General features: G+C 37.4%; 2 protein-coding genes and 1 pseudogene across 2 annotated transcripts in view; 2 read left to right on the forward strand and 1 right to left on the reverse strand.

The window, feature by feature from the left end:
* The window catches only part of LOC135701821 (neuropeptide SIFamide receptor-like), a 614,024-nt gene that overhangs the window by 163,148 nt on the left and 437,744 nt on the right, over positions 1-13,132 (reverse strand). The gene's annotated exons all lie outside the window — the stretch shown is intronic.
* LOC135701852 (uncharacterized) lies at positions 5,877-9,117 on the forward strand (annotated as a pseudogene).
* LOC135701853 (uncharacterized) lies at positions 9,249-10,736 on the forward strand. The gene is made up of 3 exons (XM_065222795.1): positions 9,249-9,306; positions 9,877-10,142; positions 10,197-10,736. The coding sequence occupies exons 1-3, from the start codon at positions 9,249-9,251 to the stop codon at positions 10,734-10,736; spliced, it is 864 nt and encodes a 287-aa protein (XP_065078867.1).

The following is a 13,132-nucleotide window of genomic DNA, read 5'->3' on the forward strand; positions in this document are numbered from 1 at the left end:
CAGTCCGCTGAAACTGGCGTTTACGAACATTTCTGAGCCGAATCAAGAGTTTGGTGTGGGAATCAATTGCTTGAAACTTACCCCTCACAGGAACTCGTTGAACGCACTCTTCGTCAGCCACGGATATGGCTTGATGGAGACCCTCCAGGGCCCGGTCGATGTCCTCCACTGTGTCGAGCGGTGGGTTGTCGTCGATGTGGCGGTCGACCACGCGTCGAAACTGGACCCAGTTGACTCGATGGTAGTCCTTCCGCTGGCACGGTGCAGGGGCCACGTTGTAGCCCAGCTCGGTCAGCACCGGTTGGTGGTCCGAACTCAGGTCGTTGACGGCAACCGGCTTCTAGTGTAAGTTGTGTCCAGATGGTCCAGATATATCCATTGAGATTAACATCCAAAGTCCCTCCTTTTTTTACACATTCTGCACACAAATTAGCTCACCCCTCACAGGATTTCCTGCCGATTTCTATGAATGGGGTGGGGCAGAAAGTATCTTTTGTGCAGAATATGTAAAAAAGGAGGGACTTCGGATGTTAATCAAAATGCACATATAGAAGTACCAGACATGTTTTGCAGTGTCATGTACTCTATTTTATAGTCTGTGAGAGGGAAATCCCAAATAGAGTGTCATCAAAATACATGGCATGTTGAGAAATTGAACTGGTGAGAGCAAATTTTCTCTCTCAAATTTGAATTTTATTGGCTCTCTGTGGACTGGTTGTAAAGCAGGTAAAACTGCATGGGGAAAAATTATTTTCATTTAATGGTAGCTTGTTTAACAATCATTTCCGGGAAAAAACTGAACGGCAAAGTCCCTGACTAATTTATTTAGGTTGTCGTTCACTTTTTTTTGACCGGAATATGCACCGAAAGCGAATTATTCCCACTTCTCTTAATTTCTATATGGGGATTTTTATCGCTTACTACCAGCGCCATCTCTGTGGAAAATAGCCAGACGATATGATTAATCACATTTCTTAGAAATATCAAAATAATATGAATGAAATCGAAGTAAAAGAAAAATATATCAAAATACGTAATCAAATGATTTTAAAAACATCATTTTGATAATACTTTCAGGAGCTTTTGAGTCATTTGCCAATGATCAAGCACTCGTGGGCTAAATTTTCATATAATTTTTACAACAACATAGAGTGATTCCCTACGAATTAAACGAAAAACGTAGTACGAAAAATCAATCTAAATATAATGAAGCCATGATAAATATATGAAGAGAAACATTGAAAATAATATCTAGGTAGCCACAACCAAGAATGAGTTGAGGAATAATTGAGCTTACCAGACGGATTTACGTTAAGGAATAAAGTGCACTTCATCAAGTTTGTTGTTAAGTAAAAATAAAAGAGTAAAACAAAGGAAAAGAGGGGAGAAGAAAAGAAAAAGAAAAGTTATTAATCTTTGGAGCCATGAAGCAATGAAGTGCTCTATTGAAACAAACAAATTTAAAATAAAAAAAATTTCCGCGTTTCGTATTAGGGGCTGTTTATTAACTACGTAGACAATTTTTGGGAATCTTGACCCTCTCCATCCCCCCCTCGTAGTTAATGAACAGCTCATAAGGTGAACCGGACCCAAATCACCTTTAACCACTGACTTGCTGAGGACTAAGCGCCACGTCGTCCGAAGCGGTAATGAGCAGAAGCGCGACAGCAGCGCTGTTTTATATCTTTTCAGAACGATGTGCAACCAAGTGCTACTCGATTATGATGACTGGGTTTGGAGAAAAACACTTATTTCATGAAAACAGTGATAACATTATCATTTGTACATTTTTCAAAACTTCTATTACAAAAAATTGGGAAAATATTTATTTCAGCAGGTTTGTAATGTAATATACTATCGATTGGCGTATTTGGATTTTGATTGCATCTTTAAATGACAAAGTTACAAGCGTTCAAAACCTAACACTATTTTACCCCACACATATTTTTTGATTTGCACCCCAGTATAGTCGACAAAAACGTAGTTCTACGTCAAAAAAGAAAGAAAAAGTATGATGAATTAACAATATAGTTAAAGTTAAAACAACATGGCTTCAAACATTTTGTATATACAAATAAAACTTATTACATACTAAATATGCAGAGGGCATCGCCCGATGACCATTGCCACGGGTATATAATGGGAGTCTCAGGAAAATGGTTCAAGCTTTGGTTAGTGGCGGTGGCTTTTCTTGACCTTCTACCTCTGAGTAGTAAGTGTGAATAAGGGCGTCTATGTGATGTTTTGCTGTACCTGTTGTGGATATCTAGTGCATCCTATTCCCTTAACTTGTTGAGGACACCATGTCTTGCCTCAAAAGTTACCTTTTTTGAAGTACTAGTCTTCACAACAAAAAGGGCACCATTACGGAGCATGGGCTTTGATCTAATTATTCGCAGTTCTACTTGTCCAACGCCCCCGGCTGGGTGAGGGATAGAGGATGACACACACACACACATAGAGCAATTCCGTACGAATTCGTAAATCGGTCTATTTTTGTATTTTTTGATTTGGTTGAAAATTTGCGGAAACTTTCCTTATGACCGACATACTACATAACTCAAATTATTAATTTTTCCTTCATGTTTAAAATAAATGATAAATGGATGAATAGTTGCTTGCTGATTATTCCAGTGATGATTTTGTACTTTGTCTTGTAATGCAAATGTGTAGTTTTCATAAAAATCACAGATTACTATAAATTCAACTTCCTGTGAATTTTTGTTTTGTATTCTACCAAAACATAGACTGCTGTTGTTATATGGGTCATTCAAGCTCAAGTGGGTACACCACCTGTGGTCGATGTCACCGATTTGAGCCAAACTTGGCCAAAACGCTTATTTTGGCATTCTGAACAAACGCCTTTTTTGATTTTGCTCTAAAGTACCTAGATCCTTCTGGGCTACAACCCTGTATTTTCGAGATTTTTAAAAATTTAAACTTTCAGAAGAGATTACTCCACAACCAAATAAGCTATTCGTGATCTTAGAGCGTCAATTTGAAGGTTTTGTAATGTAAATTAATAAAAATGTACACACATTTTGGTTTTGGTATAGTAACTACAGTAAACAGGCTGATTACCGGCAGGTATCCAAATTGTCAAAAAATGGCCTATTTTCACCATGGGCGTGTTTTTTTTATTTCTTAATATTTTGGGCTCAAATTTTCACCACACCTTGGAAAACTCTTGTACTCTTGTGTTTCCACGGGTAAATGATTTGGAAAAATAGTTTTTGGGATATGACCAGATGAGTGAGTGGTAGTTTTGAGCTTTTTTTGGTGGAAAAACAATACCATTTTTTTCCTTGATTTCCTTTAAGCCGATGCATCGCGATGGCACAATCATATTTTTATGTTATTTTTCACATGTTCTGGGCAGGATTCTCAATATATCAAAAATCATAACTACCTCATTTATTTACTTCTGTTCATAATTTAATTGTGGTCCTAAAAGTGAAAAATTCGTTCCTATGGCGTTTGTTCAGAATGTTTGGCTCAAATCGGTGACATCGACCACAATTTTTTAAATTCTGTACCCACTTGAGCTGGAATGACCCATATAAAATCATGAGGTATTGATTTCTCTAATTTTCCAATTAAATAGGAAAAACAAAAAAAAAATATCCGAATCTTTAACTTATGTTTCTATATCGCATCTTTCGGTTGTGAACCATTGTTCAAATTGTATTTCATTAATGCCTTTTTCCACGATTGTTTTCCAATAACTTTTGTTCGAAAAAAGATGAATCCATGCAGTTTTCACAGCGTTGTAGGCAGAAATCTATTGCTTTTCTTTCACATATCAAACTATTTGTAATCGACTTCAAATCAATGGACAAATCAAATTTCATTAAGTTGTGAATATTCAAATTAACATTTTAATGAATAGTACATACACACACATTATGTGTCCCTGAACTAGTTAACACTTTACAATTCTTGGGCCTGAGATTCGCAAAGGTTGAAAACCCAACTTGTACTTCACTATTTAATTCTTTGAATCGGTTGTAGGACTCACGTAAAGTGGTCGTCAATAACCTTTTTGAACTGACTGATGCTTACCATCCTTTCTTATTGTTACGCAATCACGCTGCCCAGGCATTGCTCTGCTGGTTTCATCGTTCTCAAAAAACTGCAGAACAAGTACCTTCGAATCATCACTCAATCTACTGTCTAACTTTGAAGTAATAGTGGAGTTGTACACCTTTATCGTTTAAAAGTTGTTAAGATTGTGTTGCCATATACCTGGTTGTATTAAATGTGTCCGTTATTTTCTGAACTGTCCATGATCTAGGTAAATACCGTCAAGAACTGAAATTTCTCAGTTTTCGTTGTATCTTCTTTCGAAAACTTTTCTGTTAGCTGTTCAATAATTTCATTAAAATCGTCAGTTTTGTTATCATGCATTAAGTGCAAATAAGCCGGCGCCGGTGGTGTTGTGGTAAGCGTGACTGCTCTGACGGGTCTGGGTTCAATCCCAGCCGAGGTCGGTGGGATTTTTCTGAGGCATAAAAATCTCTGGTCACGTCTTCCTTCGGAAGGGAAGTAAAGCCGTTGGTCCCGGCCCATGTGTGTTGTGAATGGGTGCGATATCCTACGCAGGTGTGGAAGCTGCCTTCCTGCACATTCGATTGCCGTCAATGGATGGCAATCGATGTCCGTCGGTGATTGGCACTAGATTGCGGAACAGAGACCGACGTTAAATAAAGGAAAGAAAAAAATTAAGTGCAAATAGGGCACGTAAGCCAGTTTTTGCCCTTGGTCCAGTAATTGACCTTAGTGGATAAATCATTAAAATTATACGATGCTACACAAATATAGATCTCTGAATGATTATAATTTCAAAGAGCAATACATACTTGAGCTGTAGGCAAAAGTTGCAATGTTTTACAATTCAAATTGAAGCGATGGGACTTGTTTGAAGTAATGACTCCGTCATATGAGACAATTCGTTAACCATATGGCTAAAAGTCAGTCTCTTTGATTTAGTGTGTAACAATGGAAATATGGAGCAAATAATTTGATATATCATGTAATTGTTGAGTAAACTATTCAAGTTTTAAACTTGAAAGCAAAAGAAGTCGGTATTTCGCTTTAACTACGGCCAAAAACTGGACCATCGGATCATAGTGTGCGCTAATTGGCACTAGTGTGATAGCGAGCCTTTGACAGCGTTTATTGTTGGTTTTTGCCTGGGACGGGACTTGACAAACGGGTAGCGATTTCGAGCCAATTTGCTGTCAAATCCGAGCCAGTTTCTGATTGGTCGATTTGAAAGTAGCAATCGTGGAATAAAAAGGACAGAGGGATCGCATCAACCTGGCTAACAGTGATGCCGTAATCAATGTTAACGTCAACGGCGTTGTTAATTGTTTATATTTGCGAAAGGAAAGTTGAAAAAATGAGTGTACTGCGTGTTTTATGCGATGCCAGCCGACATTGTTATTTGTTTATGGTTGTTTTTATTGTGCAGAACAAAAATAATGTACAAGCTGCTAAACTGCGGTAGAAACTCCGAATTAAATCCAAATTAAAATAGAAAAAAAAACATTTTACATTCCTGGCATCATTGGCCAACTCCGTCAAACACCACGCACAACTTTCCGAAGGGCATTCTTCAAAAACATTAAGAAGAGTGAGAAGCTCGATTGTCAAGTCCCGTCCCAGGTTTTTGCTAATAGTTCTTCGATTCGGAATTCCTACTTCCATTTGGATTGGATCGTATTCGAAGGTAAGGAGAAACATTGTTTCATAACTTGACCAGTGTACGAATATGATTTTTTTTTAGTGAAATGGGAAAGACGGCTGAGAAACCCAGGAGTGAAAGGTGCGTAGAAGAGTCAATACAGCTTTGCATCCAACGAATAAAAGATGGAATGTCCCGCCACACAGCATGTAAAACGTATGGTGTTCCGGTATCAACAATCCGGTATAGGATGAGCGGCAAGTGGAAGAATTAAATCACCCGGGGACCACGATCGGTACTGACGGATTCAGAGGAGAAGAAAATCATTCAGTGGTTAACCAACATGCAGGAAAGGGGGTTTCCGGTCTCACAAGCAACTTTAAAATTCAAAGTGAACGAATTCATTGTGCAAGACTCTCGGAAAACACCTTTCAAGGATGGTCAACCAGGTAAGCAGCAGGTCATCTTGGGTAATGAGTTACAAAGTGACATCAAATTATGGTCTTAGGGCGAAAATGGTTCAAATCGTTCATGCGCAGAAATCCTGGGTTTTCTTTGCGCACACCGGAATCTATAACAACTGCCAGTGACCGTGTAAGTGAAGGTGACATCCGAGGATGGTTTAACATGACAAAGGATTGGATAGAGAAGAACGATGTCTCAGAGATACTGCTAGATGCTTCTAGGGTATGGAAAAGTGATGAGACGTCGTTTAACCTTCACGCAAAAACTAGAGAAGTGATCGCTCGAAAAGGATCTAGAAACGTTTACGAAGTGGAGCAGGCTGCAGGAAAACAAAATTTTACTGTAATGTTCTCCTTTAGCGCGGCAGGTGCAGTTGTGATTCCGCAGGTAATTTTACCTGGACAGCGAGTACGAAAAGAGGTCGCTGAAGGATTTCCACCTGACTGGCTTATTGGGGTCAGCGAACGTGGTTGGATTTTTTTTTTTTTTTATATCTTTATTAAGGAGACTTTCAGCCGTTGGCTGGCTCGTCTCCGAAAAACGTGGTTGGAAGACTGCTCATACCTTTTCCGAGTACATAAGAAAAGACTTTCAACCTTTTCTTGTCAAAGAAAATGTACAGTTCCCAGGGATATTATATGTGCACGGTCACATTTCCCATAAGGCCCTGGAAGTGGTGGATTTATGCCAATCGTTGGGTATTATATTAATTACATTGTATCCAAATACTACCCACATTACGCAACCGTGCGATGTTGCCATTTTTAAGCCACTTAAAGATAAATGGAGGCAGGTTGTGGAGGAATGGCGGTTGGCACACTATGGTGAAGTATTCACGTTGCCACATTTTGGCAAAGCGTTGGCTAAGGCTGTAGAAGATCGAATCAAGCCACAGAGCATTATTAACGGCTTCCGCGTTTGTGGGTTGCATCCTTTCAATCCGGACAAAGTAGATTACTCGAAATGCTTAGCTCAAAAGGTAAATGTTCCAACTGTAGTGGAAGTAGCAGAGACCATCGATACAGCTACCCAGCTAACATTTGGGTTGCTATATTGAAGTTACAAATAGATAATACATAATGATATACCTTCACAGAAGCCGTATATATTGCACTTAAAACCTATATACGTACTAGTTTGGAGGCCATATACGTGTATTAATGTTGATTATGGCGATATTCTTTGGCATGTTATACGTTTGAAGTAAAATTGTTGTTTGATTTCGCCGATTTTTTCCAAAGAAACATACGATTCATTTTAGTTTGTCATACGATATACTTTACATTAAAACGATTAGAAGATTCTAATATTATTCTACTATAATGACTCTAGAATGATTTCTTGTAACAGTATGCGACTTTCAGAGTAGCATCATTAATAAATTAATAAAAAAAAACATATCTATTCATTAACTCCGAAATTACAAATTATGTTTATTATGCATCATAAGCCACATTGTATTATAATTATAGTTTCCATAATCATTTTTTAATTCTTTAGACATTATCTGCCTCAATTGGGATTCGAACCCTCGATGATTGCATTGAGAGTTGCGTTACTATTGCACTACACCAGTTGGTGTACGATTAAACCAGTGATTTTGTATGTTTTCACATCAAACAGAGAATCAATACATACTATGTATTCTATTTTTATACTTTCGATTTTTGTTTCACATATAAACGACATTATTATCACCAAAGTCGTATGACTGTACAGATGCACGATACCATATGACCCATAATATGATTGCATTAACCGGTACACCGACTCACAATGTGATATACGACTATTTTGACTTTCTGCGAAGTGTGGTGATTTTGAATGCCGTAATATACGATTTAATTTATTTTATCGCTTCTACGGCGTACAGTGTTGCAGATTTATTTTATTTGGGTTTTAGATTATAAAAAAAATATGTATGGAATATTTATGCTTTTATTCATGTATATTTTTTCAAGCCAGTACATGTATGCCTAAATGGAAAATATTTGCTGATATCAGTATTAGTAAAATCTTTGTTTGTTAAATGTTTTTCAAACATTTTCCCAATGTAATGCTATGCAAATTTATTTGCCTAATACGCAGCAAGGCAAATCTATTTTGTTGAAGAAAAAACTAAAATTTATAGCGAATTTGTTTGTTATCCAGTTCCAACCTGGATCGGGTAGGGTCTGCTTGTTTTCTAGCAAACGTCAGTTTGATCGTTTGTTTTTATAACGTGGCACGGGTCGAGGTTCGAACTGTCAAAAAGTTCGGGTTCGCACTGCGAACAAACAAATTCACGATTAATAATGATTTTGTAAAAAAAAACGGTTTTGGTGATCTAGTGTTCTTGGCATCACTGCTAACGCCAAGCAAACCAAAACAAAATACGCCCCGCAATCGATGTTGTGTTCCTGTTTAGTAGTGACGAGAGAACGACAAAATAAATCAGATTAAAAATGTTCGCGGTTGTACAATTTATTGAAAATAAAAAGTTTCAAGTGCTGGCGGTACCGGTGTCTTGGATTAAGAATGGAAACTTGATGTGGCCAAAAATAACCAACGAGAAAATAGAGGCATTGCGTGTAATTGGAGCGGAGTTCAACGGTGCTGCCAAGCGTATTCCGGTTATTGTTTGGAAAAAAGTTCGTAATTTCCAAGCGGCAGAGAAAGCTGCAGATGAGCTGGCCAAGAGAGAAGTCTCGGACGTAGAGGGAAAAAAGAAAAAACTGAAACCGCAGAAGAAACCAATGAAGAAACAAAACAAAGATTACAATGCCATGTTTGCAGGTAGATTCAATCATATCTTGAAAACGAATGATATTTACCATCCCTTCAAACAGCTATTCAAGAAGCACCGAGCAAAAGTCAGGAACTTCGTTGTCCAACGCTATCGGAAGACGTCGCATCCGCTAATCCAGTCTGTCAACCAAGCGGCAGTGAAATCCAGGAGACCACAGAACCTACACGGATGGAAATGACATTTTCTTCGCAGCCCCAGAATTTTCAACTGCAGCAAGCACAGCCGATGGTTATTAGACAAATGATTCCGTCAACACCTGTGATGAAACCAATGCCGATGATACAACCCCCTCGTTCAGTGATGCCACAAATGGCACCACCAGAATCTCAAATGCTAAGTGGAGAAACTTCCAATACAGTGATCATTGGTGAGTAAATAAGGCAAACGTTTCGAAATGGCGTATTGCGAGTATGATTCGATGAAATTACTGCATTTAGTTAGTCTTTAACTCTTACTAAACTAATACGGTTGGGCTAAAAATATACCGCAGTTCCTCGCTAGATTTTTTAGCAACTGGATGCATGACATTTTTGCCTAGAATGTTAATTAAAATTAAAAAATAATATATTTTTAAGGAATGTACACAAGCTACGAAAACATTATCTAGGGAACGATGTCAAGCTTGAATTATGAGTTCTACATAAACTTTCATAACAAATCTACGTATTTGTGGTTTCAGAAACGTTGCCTACAGATTCAGAGCCGATGTATTGTACAGGAGACGAATTTTACTTCGTATCGGATGCTATGACGGATCAAGCAACAACCATGGATAATCATATTATAACAGGTAAAGGAGAATTAATAAGATTATAAGTAAGGAGTCATGCATAAATTACGTCATTTTTATTTTACCATTACGTTGAAATAATCAATGATAAACGTACAAAGAAGGAGCTAGCATTCACTAAATTCTATTTTATCATTATTATTACAGGGAATGGGGGAGCTATCAAATACGCGGAGCTCAAGAATGATTTGCAGCAGTTTATTCAAATTACTGTTGAAACTGTCGTGGAGAAATGCTTCGGCGATCATTTTTCTCGATTGGCCGCTCTGACAGAAATGAACGCCAAAGATTCCACTAAGCTAGTTTCAGACGTAGCCAACGACCCGGTTGAGAATCACATGCGTATTGATAACGAAGTTCAACTGCACGATTGGAATGTTAAGTTGGGAAACGAAGATCTCTGCAAGAAATATGTAATGAATTCAATTTTTTTAATTAAATTTCATTTCTAATTTTATTTTTTACAGCTCGTATACTTTACACGGATCATTCCACCGAACTCGTACAGTGACAATGGAGACAATGCATGCTATACGATCGTGGATTGTTTGTTTACGAGGGAATTTTGGACCCGCTTCACCTGGACCGGTATCAGTCGTGGGCAAAAGTCAAAACGAGGCTTCAGAGAATTCGGCAATGTTTTGCAGCTGTTGGTGAAAATTGTATGTATTGGAGATCCAACATACAGTCAACAGAAATTAGAGGCTTTCTGTAGAAACCGCCTATTTCGATATAGTAAGTCTCGTAGCACAAGTAAGCAGTTGCGTAAGTCTGCATGTCGTCCGGCACGCAAACAGAAAAGGATTAAGAGACCGCTTCAAGATGATGAAACTGTAACCAACATCAAACGAGAAGATCCTCTTAATCTAGACCAAACCGACAGTGCTGAAGAAAATGAGCAAGATGCTCAGAATGAGGCAATGGACCCAGAAGCAAATGAAGCTGACACTGAACACGAAGACGACAATGAGATGAGCATGAGTTCAAATGACAACTCATTTGATTAATTAATATGCACTGTTCATGCTTCCTTGCATTCATAGATTTTCGAACAGATATGCTATTTTTTGTTTGTTCTAACAATGGTTGAATTTGATAATAAAGAATCATTCGTGTGTTTTTATTAAAGGAAAAATCCAAAACATAAAACTTATTTATTAAACAATTGTATGTATAAGTGGAACAAATACCACACCTTCAACTCTAGGGATTGCAACTAATTTGCAAAAAATGCAGTCGACATCAATAGTCCGTTTTTCTAAAAATGTAAGTTCTGCTATGTATACGTGTAGATAGGATGATCTGAATGGTTTTTCGAAATAGTTCGTTATAGATGAAATAATTTTTCCTTCAACAAAATATCCTAATTTAGTTTTACTCATTTTTGAAAATTCCATTATTTCTTGATCATTAGTTAATATCCACTTATCTTTGAAATTGGTAGAGAGTATAAATTGTGGTAAAACCAACTTGTTTTCGTTTGACTTTTTATCGTCTACAAATTTCTGTCGCACAGTGGCATTATCAGATGACTTATACTGCTGAAGGACACTGAATGACTCATATATTTGCATGCTTTCTGTTACACGAGCTGCTACCTGAGCTAATGGATTAGGACCTGTTTGAATCATTTTTTTCAATGAATGCAAGCAATTTTCAAATGGATATGCAGAAAGCGTTGATAGAGGACCGAACTTTGCAACCTCGTCTACTACGTGGCATAAATTATGTATGTTACTTGTCATGAATTCAACACCGTACAATGATTTGAATTGGATCAAAAAATCGTTAAACAGCGATCGTGCAATTTCCAATAAGTTTGAATATCTACTAACAGAGCAAATACGAACGGCACAAAAAAGGATAAGAAAGTGGGTGAAATATTTGTCAGGTAAATAATCCTTTAGTATGACTATGCCAGCATAATTCAAAAAGTTTCGATACTCTAATCCTTTCCATAGAGAAACAAAATCCAACGACCTCATTCTTCTATGAATTTCCATGGGAAACCGCACACAAATCAACAGATTTGAAATCTGCCTCTTTTCAAATGTGCTCCATTTTGCGTTCATCGACATACAGCCAGTTCTCCATCCATTAAGCAGTTTCTTCATGACTCCCAACTCCAACAGGTGCAACGAATCAGCAACAATAATATCCTCAATCATATCAATTGGAAGTCTAGTAAGAGGCGTACCACAACGTTGATGATTGAAGTATTCCTTTGCTCTAAAAGATGCATCTGATCGTTTGAACGCATTGATATCAGGAAACACCATTGTTCTTGATATTTGTGAATAAGTGCCTTTAGTGGTACATTTGATGCAACCGTATTTGCCATTGAAATTGATCACACCTTTGATAAATGCACGTGCAGGTGTATCACAGATAAAACATCGTATTTTTATCAAAACATGGTTACCATCTATTTCCAAGCCAGATTCCAGTAATTGGAGCAACTCTTCTACGAAGGGATTCAAATACTCAGAGGCGTCTTTGGGTTTGCTAGTACCATAGAAAATTCCGATGATGAGCGGCTTAATATCAGGGAGTTCCTGAATATTGAACAGTATAGGCCACAAATTTTTCGTTGAGCTCTTGTAAATCGGAAGGCCATCAATATTAATATTAATTGAAATTATCAGTGGATTTGTTAAATGTTTTAAAACGGATTTTAAGCAAAATTCCAGACCGTTGTGCCAATACCAACCGCCATCTTCAATTTGGTTTATATTTAAATTCCGGGGAGTTGCCATTAAGGTTCGCGGATCTTTTGGAAGGTTCAGGTGCAGGATTTCATTCAACATTGTAGTGAGGGATTGTAAAGCTGAGTGTGATATTTGAAAGCTCGTAGCCCATTTTCTAATGGAACTTATAAGGTCTGCTTTTTGGTCTAAAATAATAACAAAATAAAAGCTTAGGTTTATAATTATTTTGTGTTTTCATTTTACCTTTTTGTTCTGCATAACCTGTGCGAGAAATTGTTGGATTCATATTCTGATCCACTATTACAGCATCTTCCAAAACAGTTGAGGTTTGTTCAGAATATGCATTCTGATCCACCACAAAAGTGTCATCGGAAAGGGGATAGGTTTCTCGATTTTTATAACGTTTGTAACTTTGACTATACTTTTTCCGAAGGCGACTGTATGTTCCACTCTTTCTCATAATTTTCAATCTAGTTTTCAATAAAAACTGCTTCATTTTAAATACTTTTATTGCTTGTTCGCAGCTGTAACAAGAAACGATTAGTCAAATGATAACATTGATTCAATGTACACAATTGGGATTCCATTTAACTCTTCGTACGATTTTCCATCATAAAACATACGATTTATTTTAATAACATACCCAAAACTATATATCAATCATAATGTTGCAACACATACGAGTAATGCGACAA

The sequence above is a fragment of the Ochlerotatus camptorhynchus genome, unplaced genomic scaffold (assembly GCF_037179485.1).
Source record: "Ochlerotatus camptorhynchus isolate MF236.1 unplaced genomic scaffold, CSIRO-AGI_Acam_v1.1 ptg000177l, whole genome shotgun sequence".
Lineage (NCBI taxonomy): Eukaryota > Metazoa > Arthropoda > Insecta > Diptera > Culicidae > Ochlerotatus > Ochlerotatus camptorhynchus.